We start from the raw sequence: 25052 nt of genomic DNA on the forward strand, positions 1-25052 counted from the left end.
CACACACAAATAAGGCCATTAAATGGATTCCCTGCAAAGAAATGACAATTAATTTTAGAATATCACATCCATTTGATATGAATTTCTGGAGTAACAAACTGTTTTCATGAATACTCAAAAAATTCAATAATGTAACCTCTAGCAGAGCTTGAAAAGCTCTGAAGGACAAGACAGTTAGATCAATATTAGTTTATTCCAAATGCTGGGCAGTATGAACAGACAAGGCTGATCATCAGACAGATTTTATTACCTGTTGGAGTGATAAGTCCTGGTGATAAGAGGCCTGGGACTGCATGGGGCAGGAGGCGGGCGTTGTCCTGCAACACTCCCAAAGAGCGCTTAGGGGGCCTGCCAGGCCTTGAACTATTGTCAAAAAAGAGACAAACATAAAAACAAACAAAAATCAGGTTAAAAATGTACCGTCTTTTTGAAAATACCATCACTTGCTACATTACCCTTCTAAATCTTGTTTAAGTGCCAAGACTGATTACTTTCCACTAAATTTCCTAACATAGTTATGGCAAGCATTAAACTTATAAGAGATCGATTTCTAGTTTTGATTCCACTTACAGGCCAGCACTTAGCAATATAGCTCATTTGCTGTGAGGAAATTCCAAATTACTCCCTGCTCTTAGAGTTATGGAGCCCTGGTAGCCCAGTGGTTAAGAACTCAGCTGCTATCCAAAAGGTCAGCAGTTTAAATTCACCAGCTGCTCCTTTGAAACTCAATGGGGTGGTTCTACTCTGTCCTATAGAGTCACTATGAGTCGGAATCGACTTGATGGCAACAGGTTTGTTTTTGTTTGTTTGTGTTTTTAGAGTTATACTTGATTCCTAGTATTAATAATACATGCTACTCAGATCCGAGATAGTGACTTACACAATAAAGATTGGATAGAATGTGCAGTGATTAACTCTCTGGCCTGCATGCCAGAGGTGAGGGGTAAAGAGCTGAGAGGTATAGAATAAAATCTGATATTTGTTAGCATTTCCACAGCTGCTGAAAGATCACAAGGAACAAAGAACTCCTACTCTCAGTAGGAGTTTTTCTACCCATTAGTTAAGCAGGCCTTATAACAAGCAGCACCCTCTCTTGTAGTAACTGTACTAACAACCTGTCGCCTTTGCAATCTAGGTTGCCTTTTCTCACAGATTAATTGTTGTTTATGACTGATGAGTTGAGGTTACACTTATAGCAACCTAACCTATTCCATTTGTACATTCTTCACCCTAGTCTGAGCAGTTCAGGAATTGTAATTGCAAGTGTTAATCCATAACATAATGACATAAAAAGCCAGTATCTGCTACCTCCCTCTTGTGCCCTAATACAGTTAGTGTACTTGGTACATCATTTGGAAGCTGTCACCACAATGAGGAGATTTATAAGTCATAAAACATTAGGATCAAGCCATTCTCATGTCGTCCAATATACTTCAACTATTACTTTCTAATGTTGCCAAAGATATTGCTGTTGCTTTTTAGTAGGAATATATTCTACAAAGCTAAAAAATAGGATTTTTGGCAAAATATTGCAAGACACTGTATTAAATAAGCCACAAAAACATATGAGGCTCAAAGAGAAAATACTTCCAAAAATGACTTTTGGTTCACAAGGAAATTTAAGTTAAATCTCACTCTATCAACTTTGCAGTAGCAAAGTGTTCCATCAACGTAAGACAAACTCTGCTTTTAAATGAAGACTTCTAGCAAACTTACAAAGAAGTACCATTATCCAGTTCATTTTTCATTCACTGTGTGTTATTTTCTTTCACTGTACATCAATATTTTATATCAACCTAGCAGAAAAGATTCTGTTTTTCTCATTTAATATTTCAACCTTATAAACTGACTCCTCGCTACCATTTTCTACTCGATTCTGAGCCATGATTTATCTTATTTAATTCAGTTTTGTTATCCTGCTTACCCTTGCCCTGTTTATCATTTCCTAACTCTTTTAAAGAATGGAGATAGGAGAAACCTGCTATTTATTTCAAATCTCCTAAACGATCCCAGGATCACTAAAGAATGTTCATCAGGGTACATCCAGTCATTAAAAAAGACCATACCTCAAAAAACTAGAAATAGAAATACCTTATGATCCAACAGTCCTGCTCCTAGGTATATACCCTAGAGATCTAATAAAAGAGACATGGGCAGACATATGCACACCTATGTTCATTGCAGCATTATTCACAATAGCAAAAAAATGGAAACAGCCTAAGAGTCCCTCAATGGATAAATGGATAAAATATGGTACAGACACACAATGGAATACTATGCAGCTATAAAGAACAATGATGAGTCTACAAACATATTATAACATGGATAGATTGGAGGACATAATGCTGAGTGAAAATAAGTCAATCACGTAAGCACAAATATTGTATGATTCGATTTTTATAAAAAGACGAGAATAGATATGTATATAGAGACCAATGTTCATACCTGGACACCAGGGATGGGTGGAGGGGAAAGGTAGAATCACTTTCTAGATGAGAAAAACTTGCTACTTTTGGTCATGGAAAAACTAGCACAGAACGTGCGTGCAATGAGCGCAACATTATGAAAGTAAATGATGCCACTAAGAAGCACACAAGAGAAAAGAATGTTTGTGTTAAAGAATATGACATATAAGTTGGCAACAACAACACTAAGCAAAAAATAAGTGTATGTATGTAGGTGTATATGTGTACAGGTAGGTACATGTGAGTACATATGTGTGCACAGACAGAAGTATCTGTATGTACAGATATGTATATGAAAGCATAGATAATCACACAGGACACAGTTACAGATACGTCTCAAACACAACCACACACCTTGCGAGAATGGTTTACTGGGTTTGAAGGCTTAGGACCTCAGTCACATGGGACAACTTAGTCAATTGGCATAATATAGTTCATAAAGTTCATGTTCTGCATCCTAGTGAGCTAAGTAGCCTCTGGGGTCTTAAAAGATTGCAAGCAACTTTGTGATGAGCAAAAGCAGTGCTCAGAGGTCAATATATAGCCATAAATGCGCACATCAAACAGATAAATGGGCCAAAATCAAAACATTAGCCCTACAACTCAAACAGAAAGAGAACAGCAAAAGAAGCCCCCAGGCACAAGGAGAAAAGAAATGATAAAGATCAGGGCAGAAATAAATGACATAGAAAACAGAAAAACAATAGAAAGAATCAACAAGACCAAGAGTTGGTTCTTTGAAAAGATCAACAAAATTGACAAACTACTGGCCAAATTGACAAAAGAAAAACAGGAGAGGAAGCAAATAACCCACGTAAGAAACAAGATGGGATATTACAACAGACCCAAATGAAATAAAAGGAACATAACAGAATACTACAAAAAATTATACTCCAACAAATGTGGTGAAAACCTAGAGGAAATGGATGAATTTCTAGAAACATACTGCCTACCTAAACTACCATAAGCTTAGATAGAACATCTGAACAGACCCATAATAATTGAAGAGATTGAGGAGGTAATTAAAAAAAAAAAAAAACTCCTAAAAAAAAAGCCCTGGCCCAAATGGCTTCACTGGTGAATCCCACCAAAAATTCAGAGAAGAGCTCACACCAGTACTCCTCAAACTATTTCAGAGTACAGAAAAGGAAGGAATACTCCCAAATTCATTCCATGAAGCCAGCAAAACCCTGATAACCAAAGCGAGGCAAAGACACCACATAAAAAGAAAATTACAGAACAATATCACTCATGAATATAGATGTAAAAATTCTCAACAAGATGACAGCCAATAGAATTCAGCATCATATCAAAAAAAATAATAATACACCACGAACAAGTGGGATTCATACCAGGTATGCAAGGATGGTTTAACATTAGAAAATCAATCAACATAATCCATCACATAAATAGAACAGAAGAAAAGAATCACATGAACATCTCAATCAATGCAGAAAAAGCATTTGATAAAGTCCAACACCCATTCCTGAAAAAAACTCTCAAAAAAATAGGAACAGAAGGGAAATTCCTCAACATAATGTAGGAGGCCCCATATTGCCAAGAAAGCAGTGCTGGGAGCAGAGCACATCCTGTGGACCCAGGGTTCCTGCATGGAGAAGCTCCCAGTGCAGGGAAAGATTGATGAAAAGGACCTTCCTCCAGAGCCAACTTTTTTATTGGAAACCCTGGTGGTGCAGTGGTTAAGAACTATGGCTGCTAACCAAAAGGTCGGCAGTTTGAACCCACCAGGTGCTCCTTAGAAACCCTATAGGGCAGTTCTACTCTGTCCTATAGGGTTGCTATGAGTCAGAATCGACTTGACGGCAACTTTTTTTTTTTTTTATACAAAACTAACACCCAACATCATTCTCAATGGAGAGAGGCTGAAAGCATTCCCCCTGAGAACAGAAACAAGATAAGGATTACATTTATCACCATTCCCATTTAACATTGTAGTGGGTGGCCTAGCTAGAGCAATAAGGAAAGAAAAAGAAATAGAGGGTGTTTTTTAATTGGAAAGGAAGAAGTAAAACTATTCCTGTTTGCAGATGATAAGATGCTGTTCATAGAGAACCCCAAAGATTCCACAAGAAAACTACTGGAGTGAATAGAAAGATTAGGCAGAGCAGCAGAATACAAGATCAACATACAAAAATCAGTTGGATTCCTATACACCAACGAAGAGAACTTCGAAAAAGAAATCAGAAAAACAATACTCCTAAAAAGATAAAATACTTAGGAATAAATCTAAAGAGGGATGTAAAAGATCTATACAAAAGAAAATTACAAAACACTACTGCAAGAAACCAAAAGAAACCTACATAAATTGAAAAACATACCGTGGTCATGGATAGGAAGAATCAATATTGTGAAAATGTCAATCCTACCCAAAGCGATCTACAGATACTATGCAATCCCAATTCAAATACCAACAACACTCTTCAACAAGATGGAAAAACTAATCACGAAATTTATATGGAAAGGAAAGAGGCCCCGGATAAGCAAAGTATTATTGAAGAAAAAGAACAAAGTAGGAAGCCTCACATTACCTGATCTCAGAACCTACTATACAGTCACAGTAATCAAAACACCCTAGTATTGGTACAACAACAGACACATAGACCAATGGAACAGAATCAAGAACCCAGACGTAAATCCATCCGCCTATGGTCAGCTGATCTTTGACAAAGGACAAAAGTCCATTAAGTGGGGGGCGGGTACCTGTTGCCATCAAGTTGATTCCAACTCACAGTGACCCTGTAGGACAGAGTAGAACTGCCCCATGGGGTTTCCAAGGAATAGCTGGTGGAGTCAAACTGCTGACCTTTTGTTTAGCAGCTGAGCTCTTAACTATTACACCACTAGGGCTCCAAACGGGGAAAAGACAGTTTTTTTAACAAATGGTGCTGGCAAAACTGGATGTCCATCTGTAAAAAAATGAAACAGGACCCGTACCTCACACCAAAAGTAACTCAAAATGGATCAAAGACCTAAATATAAAACCTAAAATGATAAAGATCACGGAAGAAAAAATAAGGACAATGCTAGGGGCCCTAATACATTGCATAAACTCAATACGAACCATAACTAACAATGCACAAACACCCAAAGATAAACTAGATAACTGGGAGCTCCTAAAAATTAAATACTTACACTCATCAAAAGATTTCACAAAAAGAGTAAAAAGAGAACCTACAGACTAGGAAAAAATATTTGGCTACAATATATCCAACAATGGTCTGACCTCTAAAATATATAGAATACTGCAACATCACAACAACAAAAAGACAATAATCCAATTAAAAGTTGGGCAAAGGATATGAACAGACATTTCACCAAAGAAGACATTCAGCCAGATAACAGACATTGGAGGAAATGCTCATGATCATTAGTCACTAGAGAAATGCAAATCGAAACTACAATGAGATACCATCTCACCCCAGCATTACTGGCACTAATTAAAAAAACAGAAAATAACAAATGTTGGAGAGGCTGTGAGGAGAATGGAACTCTTATGCACTGCTGGTGGGAATGTAAAATGGTTCAACCACTATCGAAAATGATATGGCACCTCCTAAAAAGCTAGAAATAGAAATTCCATACTTTCCAGCAATTCCACTCCTGAGAATATATCCTAGAGAAATAAGAGCCATCACATGAATAGACATATGCACACCCATGTGTATTGCAGCATTACGCATGGTAGCAAAAAGATGGGAACAACCTAAGTGCCTATCAATAGATGAATGGATAAACAAATTATGGTACATACACACAATGGAATATTATGCAACAATAAAGAACAATTTTGAATCTGCAAAACATCTCACAACAGGGATGAATATGGAGGACATTATGCTGAGTGAAATAAATCAATCACAAGTGGAATCACTATTATAAAAATCCAAGAAAAGGTGTACACGCAGAAAAAAAAAAGCCTTTAATGGTTATGAGGGAGGGAGGGGTGAGGTGGCAAAATCAGTAACTTTGGTAAAGGAAAGGCAACACACAATGTAAGGGAAGTCAGCAAAGCTTGACCAAGGCAAAGCCACAGAAGCTTCCTAGACACACACAAACACCTTGAGGGATAGAGTTACTAGAGCTGAGGGCTGGTGACCATGGTCTCAGGAAACATTTAGGTCTATTGGCATAACGTAGTTCATAAAGAAAATGTTCTACATCCTACTTTGATGAGTAGCATCTGGGATCTTAAAAGCTTGTGAGTGGCCATCTAAAATACATCTATTGGTTCTATCCCACCCAGAGCAAAGGCGAATGAAGAAAATCAAAGACAAGGAAAATATCAGTTCAAAGGCTAACGGACCACATGAACCACAGCTCCAGCAGCCTGAGCCCAGAAGAACTAGATGATGCCTGACTACCACCACCGACTGCTCTGACAGGGGTCACAGTAGTAGGTTCTGGACAGAGCAGGAGAAAAATGTAGAACAAAACTCAAATTCATGAAAAAGACCAGATTTATTGATCTGACAGAGACTGGAGGAACCCAAGAGTATGGCTACTGGATACCCTGCTAACTCAGAACTGAAGCCAGTCCCAAAGTCCACCTTTCAGCCAAAGGTTAGGCAGGCCTATAAAATAAGACGATAACACACACGAGGAACGTGCTTCTTAGTTCAGTCAAGTATACAAGACCAAACGGGCAACACCTGCCCAAAAGCAAAGATGAGACGCTTAGAAGGGACAGGAAACCTGGACAAACGAACATGGGGAACTCGGGGTGTAAAGGGAAAGGCGGAGAGTGCTGACACATTGCAGGGATTGCAACCAATGTCACAAAACAATGTGTTTAAGTGTTTGAATGAGAATTTAATTCGTGCTGTAAACTTTCACCTAAAATACAATAAAGATTAAATAAAAATAGCTTTTGGGCAGCGATCTAAGATATAACTATTAGTCTCTACTTGTTAGGAGCAAAAGAGAAAGAAGGAAACCAAAGTTTCAGAGAAGAAACGAGTCTACAGGCCTAATAGCCTACATAAGCCACAGCCTCATCTAACCTGAGAACCAGATGAACTAGATGGTGCCTGGTTACCACTACTGACCATTCTGATTAGGGCTACAATAGATCAACCCTGGTAGAACAGGAGAAAAATGCTGAACAGAACACAAATTCTTAAAAAGTCCAGACTTACTGGACCAGTTAATATTAGAGAACTCCCTGAGACTATCGCCCTGAGATACCCATTAAACATGGAACCGAAACAATACCCTGAAGTCACCTTTTAGTGAAACAAACGATTGGCACACAAAATAAGGGGTATTGCCCCTGGGTATGGTGCTCTACTATAAAACCATATATATGAAACCAAAATGTCAACAATTACTCTAAAGCAAAGATGAGAAGATAAGGGGAGCAGGGAAACTAGAGCAGTGGAAATGGAACAACCAGAACACAGTTAAAGAGAATGTTGACATATTGTAAAAAATGTAACTAATGTCACTGAACAATCTGTATAGAATTTGTTCATATGGGAACCTAATTTTCATTGTACACTTTCACTGAAAACACGTTAAAAAAAAAAAAAGAAGGAAGAAAAGGCCATATATTTTGCAGAATACAATAATCTACACTTTCTAAGTGCTTTTCTTTGTCCTTTCATTTGTTAAACCTCAGGCTTACTAACTTTATCCAAGTCCACCTGATTGCTTTTGTGCTTTTCTGATGTAAGCACTTCAGTGCTACCTTCATGATCACAATTATTTTCAGATAGGCCACCTCCTGAAGTAATCGGCCTGACGCTCCCTCTATTTCCATATGACGAGTCAAATGACTACCAACTGTTGACAGCACAATTTGAAAGCTTTAAGGTTGAACTAGCTCTGTTCCAAATTTCTGGGCCTATCTTCACTATTTGAAGCAGCTCTTTTCTAATAATCTGACCTGGGCTAGGGAGGTATAACAGGCCTCTTAGTCTTGTGGCTCTATCTTAAATTCTAAGATTTGGAAAAATTGATTTAATTTCCCACTATCAGATTTATATTGATGAATTCATGGCTTAGGTCACATATAACTCGGTAGTATCTACTATACATGTTCTAAACTCCAGGAGCACCATATTCCCCATCCTAACATTCTTCTCAGTATACTATTTTATTTTTTCAGTAATGATTAATGTCAATCTCTTCAACTAAAATGTAAGCTCCATGAGGGCAGAATAAATGTCTGGTTTTGTTTGTCACTGTATCCTCAGCACATCCCATGGTGCCAAGTACACAGTAAAAAAAAAAGTACACAGTAGGGGTCAATAAATGGTTGGTTAAGTCAATTAATCAATAGTCAATATAGACAGAAAACGTTATTTTACGTTTTCTACAGTTTGCAAATATTCCTTTGATTGCTCTTTTCTCTTGACCACATGAACACAGAGCCAGGTGCATCGTTAATTATCAGATAATCATTTTTAAGTCTTGGACTCCCCAACAACTGTTTTTATTAGCTGCCATTGAGTAGGCCCCCGACTTAAGGCAACCAACCCCATGCACAACAGAAAAAAATGCTGCCTGTGCCATCCCCATGATCAGGTAAGGGTCGGACCTTTGGGATCCGTAAGTTTTGTTTTGTTTAATTTAATAACATTTTATTGTGTTTTCAGTGAAACTTTATACAGCAAATTACGTTCCCATTTAACAATTTCTACACATATTGTTCAGCGACATTTGCTACATTTTTCACAATGTGTCAACATTCTCTTTAATTGGGTTCTGGTTGTTCCATTTCCAGTGCTCTAGTTTCCCTTTCCAGTAATCTAGTTTCTCTGTCCCCTTACCTCCTCATCTTTGCTTTAAAATAATTGTTGATCTTTTGGTCTCATATAGATGATTTTTTTAAAGAAGCGCAGAACTCATGGGTGATATTCTTTATTTTATGAGCCAATCTGTTATTTAGCTAAAAGGTGACCTCAGGGGATAGTTTTGACTCAAGGTTTAAAGAGTACCTCAGGCAACAGTCTTGGGGAATCCTCTAGTTTCAACCATTTCAGTAAGTCTGGATTTTTTTAAGAATTTGAGTTCTGTTCAACACTTTTCTTCCATTCTATCAGGATTCATCTATTGTGGCCCTGATCAGAACGGTCAGTAGTGATCCATAGGGTTTTCACTGACTGATTTTCATAAGTAGATTTCCAGGCCGTTCTTCCTAATCTGTCTTAGTCTGGAAGCTCCACTAAAGCCTATTCAGCCTCATAGAAACATGCAAGCCTTCACTGACAGATGGGTGGTAACTGCACATTGGGTCCATGGGCCAGGAATCAAACCCAAGTCTCCTGCGTGGAAGGCGAGAATTCTACCACTGAGCTACCAATGCTTCCAAAATAATTATTAAAAAAAAACAAACAAAAACCATTGCTGTTGAGTCGACTCCAACTCATAGCAAGCTTCAAAAACATGATCCACTCAAATCTGACTATTGATGAAGGTAAAGAAGGCTATGGGTAGATTCCACGCTCTTACTCTCTTGGAGGTTCTCTAAGCTTAAAGATCCCCTTGAGGACTAAAGGTCCCTGAAGCCACATGTATGTAGTGACTCTATCATTTATTCAGTTGTCTAGTAAACAAACACACACCTGGTACCCACCCGGTGTGTGTCCGGCATGGTACTAGGTATCAGGGGCACAGAGACTAGAATGTAAGCTAAAAAAGGCCCAGGTTTTTGGTTTTTGTTCCTTGATGTACTGTAAAGAACCTAGAACAGGTGCTGCCTTTGAGGAGCTTGGGGCCTAGTGATGGAAATGTGTGCTTGACCTGTTATTTAAAATCTCTTATAGACTTCTTAATGAGTATGATTATGTGATACATTTGTTTAAACTTATCAGCGAGCAAAAATAAGTCAGATAACTTACTTCTTACTCTTGGAAAGAAGATTTGAGCCCCTAGGGTAAATTAACTGGAATCAAATCTGTGAAAGTGCTTTATAATCAGTAAAGCTCCATCCAAAGGTAAGATAGCTTTATTCTTACTTTTAGACATAACGGTCCTCTGGAGTAATGCATTCCTACCACTAAAGTTCCTGTATTCACTTCAAAGAACACAAGCCTGACGACATGGTGAGAGATTATGGAGGGTGCTAGAAAGTTGGGAAAGATCATTCTTGATAAATGATTCTGCCATACTTCTTATCTTTAAGAGCTTTATTAGCATCGGACATTTACATATTAATCAAGACAAATAAATGTGGTGATTAAGTAGGAAACTTATTTCGATGACAATTTAATCAGCATAGGTTGAAAGGTCTATCACTGCAGCATCCTGATTCTGCTAAAATATTGATTGTGTTACTGATTTCAGTAATGCTTTATTTTACAGGGCACAAATAACCATGTAATTACTCTTTAATTGAATGATAATTGCTTGTTGGCAATTATTTGCTAAGTTTTCAGTTTAATTACAAGGTTATTTGTACTCTGTAAAATAAAACGGGCCTTTTTTCAAAGTTTCCACCCAAATGGCTCTCTAAATGTATCATCTGTGAATGCTGCAAACAAAAGTAGTTATATACAAGGCAAACAACTCCATAAAGTAGAAAAAGCTTTGAGAGCTTCAGCAGTATAGAATTAGCATTAGGTGTAACACATATAGGAGACTTGTAGGGAAACTGTACAATAAATTATAATTTTATCTGGGTCCAGGCCATACTTTAACGTAATTTATCATATGTTTTCGCCCTTCATTCTGTAAACTTGTTTATAAAAGAACTGACATAGTAGCTTGGCTTCTTGATATTAAAGAATAAACTAATTTTATATATATTTCAAAAGTACTTCACATTTCTGCAATTGAAGTGGCTTACCAACTGCGATGGTTAATATCATGGGTCAGCTTGGCTAGGATACAATCCTCAGTGGTTGGGCAGACACTAGACTGGTTGCTCTTCATAATGTAATATAAGCACTTTCCATTATGTGATCACCAATAAGCTGAAAGAGGAGTTTCACTGGAGGTGTGGCCTGCCTCCAATCTATAAATGGATTGCTGGCAAAAAGCTCTTTCAACCCTGTACTCTTATTGTAGCCTGACCTCCAGTTCTTGGGACATAAGCCTATAGAGGCCTCCAGCCTGCTGCCTGACCTGCAGATTTTGGATTTACCAGTCCCTGCAAACCAATGAGCCAGCACAGGGCTCCAGCTGGCTGCCTGACCAACAGATTTGGGATACGCCAGCCCCCACAACTGCATGAGCCATTTCCTTCAAGTAAATCTCTCTCTAAGTATTTGTGTATACGTTTCACTGGTTTTGCTCCTCTAGAGAACCCAGACTAAGACATTTTGGTATTGAGAGTGGTTCTAAAGAAACAAAATCTTAAGGATGAGTTTTCTAAATTGGTTCTCAGGTCTGGCTAGACGTAAAGGCACTAATGACTCTATTTCCAGACCATTTCCATCATAGAAAGGGGAGCGTTTTGTTCTCACGGGATAAACACTGGATATGGATTTGCCTTCCCTGCGCAATACTTCTGCCAAAACTACCATCCGTGGAATGATATAATGCCTTATCCACTGTCATGGCATCCCCCACAGCATTGCCTCAGATCAAGGGACTCACTTCATAGCAAACAAAGTATGGCAATGGGCCCATGCTCATGGAATTCACTGGTCTTACCATGTTACCCATCATTCTGAAGCAGCTGGCTTGATAGAACAATGGAATGCCCTTTTAAAGACTCAATTACGGTACCAGTTAGGGAGAAATATCTTGCAGAGCTGGGACAATGTTCTCCAGGAGGCCGTATGTGCTTTAAGTCAGCATCTTCTATATGGTGGTGTTTCTCACACAGCCAGGATTCATGGATCCATGAATCAAGGGGTGAAAATGGGAGAGGCACCACACACTATTACTCCTAGTGACCCACCAGAAAATTTTTTGCTTCATGTCTCTAGAACCCTATATTCTGCTGTTGTAGATGTCTTCGTTCCAAAGAGAGGAATGCTCTCACCAGGAGACACAATGCTGATTCCATTGAACTGGAATTAAGAATGACACCTGGCCACTTTGGACTCCTCATGCCTTTGAATCAACAGGGAAAGAAGGAAGTGACCATATTGGCTAGTGTGATTGATCCTGATTACTAAGGAGAAATAAGACTGTTATTACATGATAAAGGTAAAGAAGAGGATGTCTGGAATACTGGCAATCCCTTAGGATGTCTCTCAGTACTATCATGCTCTGTGATTAAAGTCAATGGAAAACTACAGCAACCCAATTCCGACATGACTGCTAGTGGACCAGACCTTCCAGGAATGAAAGTTCAGGTCACCCCACCAGGCAAAGAACCATTACCAGCTGAGGTGCTTGTTGAGGACAAAGGGAATATGGAATGGGTAGTGGAAGACACCAAAAAAAACCACCGCCATCGAGTCAATGCCGACTCATAGCAACCCTGTAGGACAGAGTCGAACCGCCCCATAGAGTTTCCAAGGAGCGCCTGGCAGATCTGAACTGCTGACCTCTTGGTTAGCAGCCGTAGCACTTAACCACTACGCCACCAGGGTTTCCAGTGGAAGAAAGTAGTTCTAAATACCAGCTCTGACCACATGAACAGTTGCAGAAACGAGGACTGTACCTAGAATGAATATTTATGTCTCGTACGTGTGTATCAAATACTTTTGTTTTCTTTATTTGTGTGTGTGCATACGCAAATATCTTTGTTTTCTTCCCTCGCTTATCCCATTACTTATTATAAAATATAAGATGTAAAAGGGGCTAGCGCGTTTTTGGTTGTACGCATGTTATTTATATCATGTTAGGTACCTGTATGACTTCATAATTGTCTTTACTGTATATGTGCCAAGTTGCTATGAGTCGGAATCGACTCAGCGGCACTGGGGGGGGGGGTTGGGTATATGTGCCAAGTTGACAAGAGGTGGACTGTGATGTCGATTTGGCTAGGATATGATTCTCAGTGGTCTGGCAGACACTGGACTGGGTGTTCTTCCACAAGGTAATATAATGTAATTACTTTCCATGATGTGAAAGGGGAGTTTCCTTGGGGGTGTTTTCTGGATCCAGACTATAAATGTATATTCCGGCAGAGCTCACTCTCTCAACTCTACACTCTTCTCATCACGTGACCTCCAGTTTTTGGCATGTAAGCCTGCAGAAGTCTCCGGCCTGGCACGTGACCTGCAGAGTTACGATTCACTAGACCCTGCAACCCCGTGAGCCAGCAGAGGTATCCAGCTTGCCATCTGACCCATGGATCTGGGACTCGTCACCTCCGCAATTGTGTGAGCCATTTCCTCACAACTGCATGAGCCATTTTCTTGAAGTAAGTCTCTCTCTCTCTCTCTTTCTCTCTCTATATATGACTGGTTTTTATCCTCTAGAAAACCAAGGCTAAGACACCACGAGAGCACTACCTCACAACTTAGAAACTTTGTAGAGTTGGCCAGTCCCTAACTAACAGAGAATTTCAGTAGGTCTTCTGGTGTCAACAAGATGGGAATATTCTTTGCTATATTTTTTTTTATATCTATTTAGAGTTGTAATAGATGAAGTAGCTGATACACTGCTCATTAAGATTATAAAATTTCATTGTTGGATTTGTGTGTGTGTATGTGTGTTTGTGTGATCAGTCATTTATGAATCAAGGAGCATGTAAGGTGAGTCATTTTATTGTTGAAAAAAAATCCAGTTAATAATTATTGATGTCATAAACCTTCAAGAAATTTTATATAAAACATATGGTCAATGCTTGATTTAGTAAGAAATCACAAGCCATGTCATCCTCTTCAGTGGAAGCTTGTCTTACTATATTTTCAAGAAATCCTTGCAATACTCTGGGACAGGCTGAGGATATAGGGGCAGTTAAGTGTGGCATTAATAGTAACTGGTAAAAGGCCACTGCAATTGAATTCCTGAAGTGGGAGCTGTTAGCTGTGACCCAGGATTCACTTTTCAGAGGTATCACTCATATTTAGAATCCCTTGAGCTAGTCCCTGAATGTATCTTTTTTTTTTTCTTTGCTTACATTATAAGCAAAGAAAAAAGGGATATTAGCTTTGAAGGTATTGTTTACCTGCCTGTAAGAGTACTGCTCTCTCTGATTTCTGGCATGCTTATTAAATTAAATAAAATCTTTTTGTCTTGTTTTTTTTTTTTTTTAGAATAGTAAGACTTTTAATTGCACCATGGATTAATAATAATCTCTTAGGTCTGGAATTTATTACAACATTTCAAGGATGCCAGTGGTAGTTAAACTCTACCTGACCTTTCAATGTTTATAAAAAGAAACAAACTCTGACCTCACAGCAACCGGAATCCATCTTCTCTCAGTGTTGGCAAACTGATCACTTGTCTAACTATTGCACTGGGTTGTATTCCCAACCAGATCAAAGGCAGCAGCAATGAATTCAGCAACCAGGAAAAAGTCATCCATGCAAAATGGGCAATTAGCATTAATCATATATGAAATTGTTTAAGCCGATGACTTGAAGCTGGTCACTATGGTAACTCTCATAAAATGGTGCTTATGTTAAACTGGGCATCAATCAGTCCTTGGTTCATGGGAACTTAATGTATGGCTCATCATGTCTCTAGAAGCTATCAATACAAGGAACAAAAAACCTACCAGAGGCAAGATCATTTAAGTTCCATTACCATTTACTCCCTTTCTCAGATCTTATAAGCATATCTAGAACTCAAATTTGGATATATTAAAAGAATCAAAACCAGCATTCCACTAGAGTTAAAGAAGTTAAGGAGATGATCTTTAACATAAGGCTGTTAAGGGGATAAAAGAAAACCTCCACTTGTCAATGGGTCAAGCACGACGATATCGAGGTTCATTTAGAACAATTCATGTCTATGCATTAGTCTTATAATTGTAATAAATTATTTACACTTTTTAAAATAGTGATGTTTCATTTCCTTGGTAACACTGAATTTCTGTTTTCCATTCAATAAAAAAAAAAAGAAATTTGGTGGAAGAGACAATTTAAAGGTTGACTACTCACTTGATAGAAAGTGTAAGTGTGAAGCTATTTTATACTTCATTTACCTGGCACTGTTGCCTACTTAAATTAAACATGCTGTAGGCCTGGTGTTAGCACCTTTACACAAATTTACTTTTTGTCACAAAATAAGTGAATTTTAATAAAGATCTTATGTAATTAGCAAAGATTATATAACAGAAATGCCGGTACTGTATGACTTGAATTTTCAGCAGCCTCCTCTCATTCTCCGTATAATTCTTCTTAACATCAGTGGAATCAATGCCACTTAGTAAATCTTGGAGCAAATCAAATTAAATAAACCTTTCTCTTCCTAATGTGTATAATATTGCTGTCAGAAACAATGTTTTAAAATAAATACATTCTTGAGTCCACAGAGTATATCATTGTGGAAAATTTCTGATATTAAGGGAATGGACGAGGAGTTAACACTCACATTTGGATACACTTCACTGGCATCTCACACTGAACGTGACATGTTGTTGTTGTTGTTGTTGTTAGGTGCTGTTGAGTCAGTTCCGACTCATAGCGACCCTATGCACAACAGAACAAAACACTGCCCGGTCCTGAGCCATCCTCACAATCGTTGTTATGCTTGAGCTCATTGCTGCGGCCACTGTGTCAATCCACCTCGTTGAGGGTCTTCCTCTTTTTCACTGACACTCTACCAAGCACAGTGTCCTTCTCCAGGGACTGATCCTTCCTGACAACATGTCCAAAGTATGGAAGACGCAGTCTCGCCATCCTTGCTTCTGAGGAGCATTCTGGTTGTACTTCCTCCAAGACAGATTTGTGCATTCTCTTGGCAGTCCATGGTATATTCAATATTCTTTTTCACCAACACCACAATTCAAAAGTGTCAATTCTTCTTCGGTCTTCCTTATTCATTGTCCAACTTTCACATGCATATGATGCTATCGAAAATACCATGGCTTGGGTCAGGCGCACCTTAGTCTTCAGGGTGACATCTTTGCTCTTCAACACTTTAAGGAGGTCCTTTGCAGCAGATTTGCCCAATGCAATGCGTCTTTTGATTTCTTGACTGCTGCTTCCGTGGCTGTTGATTGTGGATCCAAGTAAAGTGAAATCCTTGACAACTTCAATCTTTTCTCTGTTTATCAAATTTTTGCTCATTGGTCCAGTTGTGAGGATTTTTGTTTTCTTTAGGTTGAGGTACAATCCATACTGGAGGCTGTCATATGCCTCCCTAAATCCCACTCTGTACTTCTCCCTTCTCTTGTTCTATCAGCAATGTAAGCACGCTCTTGGTTGCTGAAACTAAATTTGAGGGTCATTTTGATTCTCCTCTTCTCCTCTCCTGTCATTCTCAGTCTCCAATACCTTTGTTCCTTTGTAATATGTGTTGCAAATTTTCACCTGTCTCCATTCCAATTTCTGACACCCTAATTCAGGCCTTCATCACTTCGTGTTTAGGCCATTTGTAACAGGTTGTCTCATTACTCCAATCCATTCTACATAAATCATGTTATGAATTTTTGTGAAACATTCCTTTCATTATTATTTTTTATTGTACTTTAGATGAAGGTTTACAGAACAAACTAGTTTCTCATCAAAGAGTTACTACACATATTGTTTTATGACATTGGTCAACAACCCCACAACATGTCAACACTCTCCCTTCTCAAACTAGGGTTCCCTATGACCAGGTTTCCTGTTCCCTCCTGCCTTCTAGTCCTTGCCCCTGGGATGGTGTGCCCCTTTAGCCTCATTTTGTTTTATGGGCCTGTCCAAACTTTGACTGAAGGGTGAACATCAGGAGTGACTTCATTACTGAGCTGAAACGGTATCTGGGGGCCTTACTCTCAGGGTTTCTCCAGTCTATGCCAGGCCAACAAGTCTGGTCTTTCTTTTTGAGTTAGAATTTTGTCCTACATTTTTCTCCAGCTCTGTCTGGGACCCTCTATTGTGATCCCTGTCAAAGCAGTCAGTGGTGGTAGCCGGGCACTATCTAGTTGTACTGGACTCAGTCTGGTGGAGGTTGTGGTAGATATGGTCCATTAGTCCTTTGGGCTAATCTTTCCCTCCTATCTTTAGTTTTCTTCATTCTTCCTTGCTCCTAAAGGGCTAAGACCAATGGAGTATCCTAGATGGCCACTCACAGGCTTTTAAGACCCCAGACGCTACCCACCAAAGTAGAATGCAGAACATTTTCTTTATACATGATGTTATGCCAGTTGAGCTAGATATTCTCCAAGCCCATGGTCCCCATAGCCCTTAGCCCAGCAATTCGGTCCCTCAGAGAGTTTGTATGTATCTATGGAGCTTCCATGACCTTGCCTTGTACAAGTTGTGCTGGCTTCCCCAGTATTGTGTACTGCCTTACCCTTCACCAAAGTTACCACTTATATTGTATGAGAACACTACTGTAAAAACTCATGAAAAGGTTTACATACAAAAAGAAACAATCTTTGATGGTTACAAAGGAGGAGAGGGGTGGGGATGGAAAAACACTTAATAGATAAGTGGTAACTTTGGTGAAGGGTAAGACCTTACACAATACTGGGGAAACCAGCACAACCTCTACAAGGCAGGGCCATGGGAGCTCCATAGACACATCCAAACTCCCTGAGGGACTGAATTGCTGGGATTAGGGCTGTAGGGACCATGGTATCAGGGAATATCTAGCTCAACTGGCATAACAGAGTTTATAAACAGGCCCATGGAACAAAACAAGACTAAAGGGGTGCACCAGCCCTGGGGCAGGGACTGGAAGGTAGGAGGGAACAGGAAAGCTGGTAATAGGGAACCCAGGGTTGAGAAGGAGAGTGTTGACATGTCGTGAGGTTGTTAACCAATGTCATACAACAATGTGTGTACTGTTTCATGAGAAACTAGTTTGTTCTGTAAACCTTCATCTAAAGTTCAATAAAAAAAGTTTCCATTTATCTATTGTCTATTTAGTGTTTTTCCATCTCCACCCCTCCCCTCCCTCAGAACCATCAAAGATTGTTTCTTTTTGTGTATAAACTTTTTCAGTACAGTAGTGGTCTCATACAATATTTGTCCTTTTGTGACTGACTTATTTCACTGAGTGTAATGCGCTCCAGATTCATCCTGTTGTGAGATGTTTCTAGATTCATCATTGTTCTTTATCATTTCATAGTACTCCATTGTGTGTATGTACCATAGTTTGTTTATCCATTCATCTGTTGATGGGCACATCCAGGTTGTTCTCATCTTTTTGCTATTGTGAACAATGCTGCAATGAACATGGGTGTGCATATATGTATTCGTGTGATGACTCTTATTTCTCTAGGATATGTTCCCAGGAGTGGGATTGCTGGATCACATTGTATACTATTTCTAGCCTTCTACGGAAGTGCGATGTCATTTTTCAAAATGGTTGTATCATTTTGCATCCTTTCATTATTTTCCTATTTTCCTCTAGAACCTTTAATATTTCCTGTCAACCTACCCCAATATGTCTTTCTTCTTTTTCTCCACTTACTTCTTAAATGAGTCCTCCACTCCAGCTGGATGAATCTATTCACTATCTACTAAGCATAGCATTTTCCCCTAGAACTATTTCGTTGTGAAAATCACAAGGTACTAGAGTCTTCGGGAACATGTTTGTTAAGCTCCACTGCCTTGGAAAGGTTTTAGTATAATCTGCTTTAACTGTTGCTAGTTTACTGAAAGGCTGCTGCCTTTTACTTTGTACTATAACACAGGCTTTACTTAACGGCAATTGCAATTAGCCACAATATTGTTTTCCATGTCTGACAAATAAGATCCCACTGGTAATTGTCAGTCTGTGTATAATCCCATGATGATCTCAACAGTTAACATTTTAAGTTTGAATGCCAATCAGAAAATGCAGGAGCATAGTGTTAATATCACAACTCAGGGCACCTTACGAAGCTTAGCAAGTCCTCTAGGAAGCTGATCACTATTAACCTGACTGCATTAGTCTTTATGGATAAGGATACCACCTGAAGTGCACATGCAATTGAGAAATACAGAAACCAGTTTTCTTGCTGATTTAAAATTCTTTAAAAAAAAAATTCCACTACATGGAGAAAAACTGGCAACTCTTAGTAACATAAAATTATTTTAAAGCAATCTTAGATACTCAGTGTGGTGTATTCGAAAGTACCAGGAATTAGACCTGAGTTCTGATACCTTATTCTGATGCCGGTTGTGGTAGCCAGAATTCCAAAATCCTCCTCCCTTCCGATATTTTTAGCCCTAATTGCCAGAACTGTGAATAGGATGTGATATCATGTGACATTCCATGGCAAAACGGAATCCACAGAAGTGGTTAAGGTAACTAATCAGATAACTTGGAGTTAATCAAAAGGGAGATTATCCAGGTGGGCCCAATCTAATCATATGAAACCTTCAAAAGCAGATAAGATGTCAGAGAACATACCATTGCTGGTTTGAAGATGGAGGAGGCCATCTGTGAAGGAATGTGGGTGGCTTCTAGAAGCCCCAGACTAACAGCCAACAAGGAAACAGGGACGTAATTCCTACAATCACAATGAACTCGATTCTGCCAACAACTTCAATGAGCTTGTGAACAGGTTCTTCCAGAGCTTCCATATAAGAGCCTAGCCTGACCAATACCTTGACTTTGACCTCGTGATGTCCTAAGCAGAGAACCCAGTCATGTCCGCCCAGACTTCTGACCTACAGAACTGTGAGATAATACATGGGTATTGTTTCAAGTCACTATGCTTGTGGTCATTGCTTAAGCAGCCACAGAAAACTAATATGCCAGTTTTGCCATTTATTGAGCTGTGTGACCTCAGGACAATCACTATTCTGGATATGTTTACTCACTTTAAGATTGGGGATGAAAACTAAATAATCTCTCTATCAATCTGAGTTGTTCAATTTCTAATAATTCATTAACTCCAAAGTACACATAATTTTTTTACTTTCTCATCTATCTATTTTAGCTTATATATGTTTTATGTTATATGAAGTTACAGGATGGTTTCTATGGAAAATTGCAAAAAAGAGGTAAAATGTGTGCATAATACCATACGGTATCCTCTTCACAAAAAAAAAAAAAACAAGATAGCGATGTATAGATAATTCGTCAATATATATCAACAATCCTTTGAAAAGTTAAAAAATGCTAAACTCTTTGCTGCCGAGACAATTCTGACTCATAGCGACCTTACAGGACAAAGTAGAACTGCCCCATAGGGTTTCCAAGGAGCAGCTGGTGGATTTGAACTGCCAACCTTTTGGTTAGCAGCCGAGCTCTTAACCACTGCACCACCTGGGCTCCTAAAAGTTAAAGGTGTCTTACAAATGTAATAAAGTATTGTTACTATTCTAGCAGTTATTTACAGAGTTAAAATGCAATTCACAATGAAATCATTTTGGAACGTCAGAAAAACTCTAGTCAGAGAGAGACATCCTACAGTTTACATATTGGAAAACAATTTTCTCACCGAAAAAAATTAACAACTCTCCCAATCATCTACATTTACACCACGTACTTAATTATTTACTTAATTTACATCCCCAAACCTTCTTACATCTGAGGCAGAAGTCAAGAGTTTCAAGGTTACATTGCAATTTCACGATTCTAATTTTTCTCAACGTAATTTCAATTCATTTTTGCGTTTACTCACAGGTTTCATTCTCACTATTTTCCCTTCCCCTTTTCTCACTTGGACAGAAAAAATATTTTTAAGTCCTTTCTGCCCAAAACATTTTGCTCCATACCTCTTTTCTGCATGGAAATAGTAAATACAATTTTCATTAAAGACAGAATAGATAGTAGCAGTTGACTGGGAAATAAAGAGAGAACTAAATTCTAATTTTCTGTGTCATCGATTGTGGAACAAATGTTAGTTAAGGTGCTGGACTTTAGTAAATGGGCATGAAGATCTTTAAGGTTGTCATGGCAGTGGAAATGCCTTTAAGCAACCGGATACACTCATAATTTTTCCTGCATTCCCTCACTTTTATTTGGAAGTCAGGTAATTTGGGTAGGTTAAAATATCATAAGCAAATATGGAGATAATGCAGCCCAGATAACTTGATACAAACTAACAAATCTAAGTCATTTTTCTTCTTAAATTATGGTTTCCATGAAAAGGCACAATTCAATAGACCAGCAGCAGGCTGTGAACTCAGAAACTCTGCTTGAATTTACTTTGACATTGATTCAGCTTGTGATCCTGAGACACTCACTTAAGCTCTCTGCTTCAGTTTTATCATCTGATAAATGCGTACCAAAATGACTTGATTCTAGGAATTATGAGGAATAGGCAACTTCTCTCTCTAAAATCCTCCATAATAAAATAATAAGCATTAGAAACTAGCAGTACCAAGGCCTGTCTACATTCACGAGGAAAAGAGAGAATCAGAATCAGCACAAAGCTAACTTCTAGGAGATGGAGGTCAGACGTACCTCTACCCTCCAAACTTTTTACCAGTTCTGACACCAACAGTCCTTCCTACGGCGCTCTCTACTTATCTGCTGAGTTCGATAATTCATTGTGATGGCCACACAGAACTCACAGACCCGACTCAGAATTATGGGGTTTATTAGAGAAGTAACAGGTTACAATTCAGGATCAAGATCAACAGGAACAACTTAGGAGACAGGATGCAGTTTGTCAGTCAGGACAGAATCCAGTCAAGACAGATCTTAGCTCCTTCTTGGGCCTCTGCCACTGGCCCCACTCAGGCTAGGCCTCTGCTGACAGGCCCTCTTGGGCAAGCGTTACAACTCTTTTGGCTGTGCCTTCAAGTGCACGTAGGCACCCCACTCCACCAGCAAGCCTTCTGCCCGGAGGCACTCAGATCTGTTGCTCCATGGGTGAGTGAGTAAACCCACTGCAGTTGCCTCACTCCATGGACCAGGAAGCCCAATGCAGCCATCTTGGACCAGTCTTCTGATTCTCTCTGCTCATATTGTCTTCTGCCATCTCTTGCCATCTTTCGTGTTACAGCTCTCTGTCTCCTGCTTCTAGGATGTTCTCAGTGCAGGGACCCCTGGTCCAAAGGATGCGCTCCGCTCCTGACTCACCTTCTCGATGGTAGTGAGGTCCTTGCTGACCTCTCTGGGGTTGGTCCTTTTAAGCCTAGCAGGATGGCAAAATCGATCAATCCCCTAAGTAGGTCACAATCACCTAGTTTGCACAGCAGTTGACCAGGCCCTACAAGAGTTTCACACACCTCATTTGCATAGTAAACTGTACAATTCCTTTCCAAGATTGTGGTCTAGTAAATTATCTTGATAGAAATACAAGCCCAGGGCCAGAAAGGCCACATATAAAGAGAAACTTGTTGCCCTGCAAGCATCTTTGAGCAAAATTTTCCACTTTAAATAGATTCTCATTTTACATAGTAGTAATATGTTATGTCATACAATTGCTTTGATAATATTTTTATAGAGGTGTCCCTGAAGCTGCTTTTCTTAAAATTTCTAAATCAAAAACAGTATCACATTTAGTCTATTCAGTTACAGGCAGTCCCCGGGTTATGAACATCTGACTTATAGACCACTCATACTTGCCCTTTAATGTTATGTAAATTTGCCCTCACTATGAAATGATTGAACCAACCCCTACTTGCACCAAATTCGTCATCACAATCACCCTTACTTGCTGCATGTGCCGCTTTTATATTACTGAAAAGGCTTTGAGCCTTTTTCTGCACTGAAGTAAGGCTAAACAAGAACTCTATGCATCTATTCCAACTTATCTACGAATTTGACATAAAGACTGAAAGACACAGTAAAGGGTCTTGTTCATAACTCGGGGACTGCCTGTATGCCAAATATACTTAGAAAACAGTGAAGGAAGTGGAAACCAACCTACCAAATCTAACAAGTAACAAAGGTTACTTTTCTATTTCCCTCTAGCTTTTCCCTACCCAATAAGGACAGACTCTTCCTATAAAAGAGAACCTTCTCATTAAAAGTATAGTATTTTTGCCCCAAGTCTATCCCCACATCTTTTCTTTAGCCATAAAACAAAAAAATAAAAGCCATGTAAGTTGCATATTTGAGATTCTGCTTTTTAACGTTCTCTCTACTCACAGTAGAATGTTTTGCCATTTTCTGAAACTAAATGAAAATTAATAGAGGCCACAGCTAATATGCGTCTACCTTCCGGGTGAAATTCTCATTGACACTGCTGTTGACTGATGACAATTTGATCATATAGTTCCTCCTAGAAGCAAGACGGAAACCCTGGTGGCTTAAGTGGTTATGTGCTATGGCAGCTAACCAAAAGGTCAGCAGTTCAAATCCACCAGGAGCTCCTTGGAAACGCTATAGGGCAGTTCTACTCTGTCCTATAGGGTCGCTATGAGTCGGAATCGACTTGATGGCAGTGGGTTTTTTTTTGTTTGTTTTTGGTTAGCAGCAAGACAATGTTGCAAAATCAGCAATGTGATCCAGTATTCAAATCGACTTCTAACTGAAGCAAGATAAACTTGAAACCAAATTTCACCAGTTTATCCATGAGTTAACTTTAGATTCAAATCCTGCACAGGCCTGTAAGAGCAGGATATGCTGTTCTGGGCATGTTCTTGATAGCTAAACACATAGTTCATTTCAACCTTGGAAAAATGCCTTAATACAGCTCAAAATATAAAACTACAGTTTTACCATGAGCAAGTGCAATATGTATATATATTTAGTACATACATATACACTCTTCAGTACGCTGTCTAACACCTGAAGGCACCAAATTTATCCTTAAATATAGTGAGGGGAAGGAAGTAAAAGGTGTATGAAAAATCTCTTCAAAGTTTGCATGAAGGAATAATATTTATAAATGAAAATGGGAGTATGTTTTTATTCTGTGTATGCTTTTGCTTTCTTTATCATGCTTTTATCTACTCCATTGTTCTTTTATTATTATTATTGAAAAAAATGTCTGTGGCAGACTCTCTTAGAATATGTTTTCATTATCTTTGGACTTTCTCCTTCTGGGAGTTACTTACTCTCTGCTTTCAGAGAATGCTATTTTCTGGCACAGCAGGCTAGACAATAACAAATATGGTGTTAAATAACACCTCCTTAAGGTGGGAGGAGATAGAAATATACCTTTCTACCCTAAAATTTAATGTGCTTCATCCGTGATAACTTTTTCTAAGACAAATTTAGCTAACCTGCTTCAATTACATAATAAATTATTAAATATAATTTAAAGCTTACTCTTAGTAGTAAAAACCTGTTGATGGTTTCTCCTTTTAGGGAAGAAATAATATTTCCCAAGGTCAAAACCAATGAAGATTTGAAGTTCTTAAACACTCTTGGCAGTTTAACCCCACCAATGGGATATACTGAGCAACAAAATATCCAGCACATGGATGAGCTGTGATAACCTTCACCCTAACCCTCCTTCCATTTTCAAAACAGCAAGGCATTTCCTGCATGTGTTTAGCACTTTCATCCTGTTTAGGCATTTTGTGGGTGTAAATTAAGTTTGTCTCAGCACCCTGGTAAGAGGAGCAGTTTGTCCCACTCTGCCTATTATGGAAACTGAAATGTAAATAGGAAATAGCTACTTATCTAGACTGTGTTTCTTGGGAATGTACCTTATTATATAGGTATTGCTTCACTGTGCCTGACATAGTCTTGGTACCAAATAAACTTCAACAATTATTTAGGAGCAGA

The 25052-nt window shown here is 38.8% G+C and overlaps 1 protein-coding gene across 4 annotated transcripts in view; it reads right to left on the minus strand.

Moving 5' to 3' along the window:
* The window catches only part of DACH2 (dachshund family transcription factor 2), a 758076-nt gene that overhangs the window by 374837 nt on the left and 358187 nt on the right, over positions 1 to 25052 (minus strand). For all 4 annotated transcript variants that reach the window (XM_049872470.1, XM_049872468.1, XM_049872469.1 and 1 more), the window contains exon 3: positions 251 to 363. In XM_049872470.1, the coding sequence (XP_049728427.1) occupies positions 251 to 363 (113 nt within the window). The remainder of the gene's footprint in view (positions 1 to 250; positions 364 to 25052) is intronic.

The sequence above is a fragment of the Elephas maximus genome, chromosome X (genome assembly GCF_024166365.1).
Source record: "Elephas maximus indicus isolate mEleMax1 chromosome X, mEleMax1 primary haplotype, whole genome shotgun sequence".
Lineage (NCBI taxonomy): Eukaryota > Metazoa > Chordata > Mammalia > Proboscidea > Elephantidae > Elephas > Elephas maximus.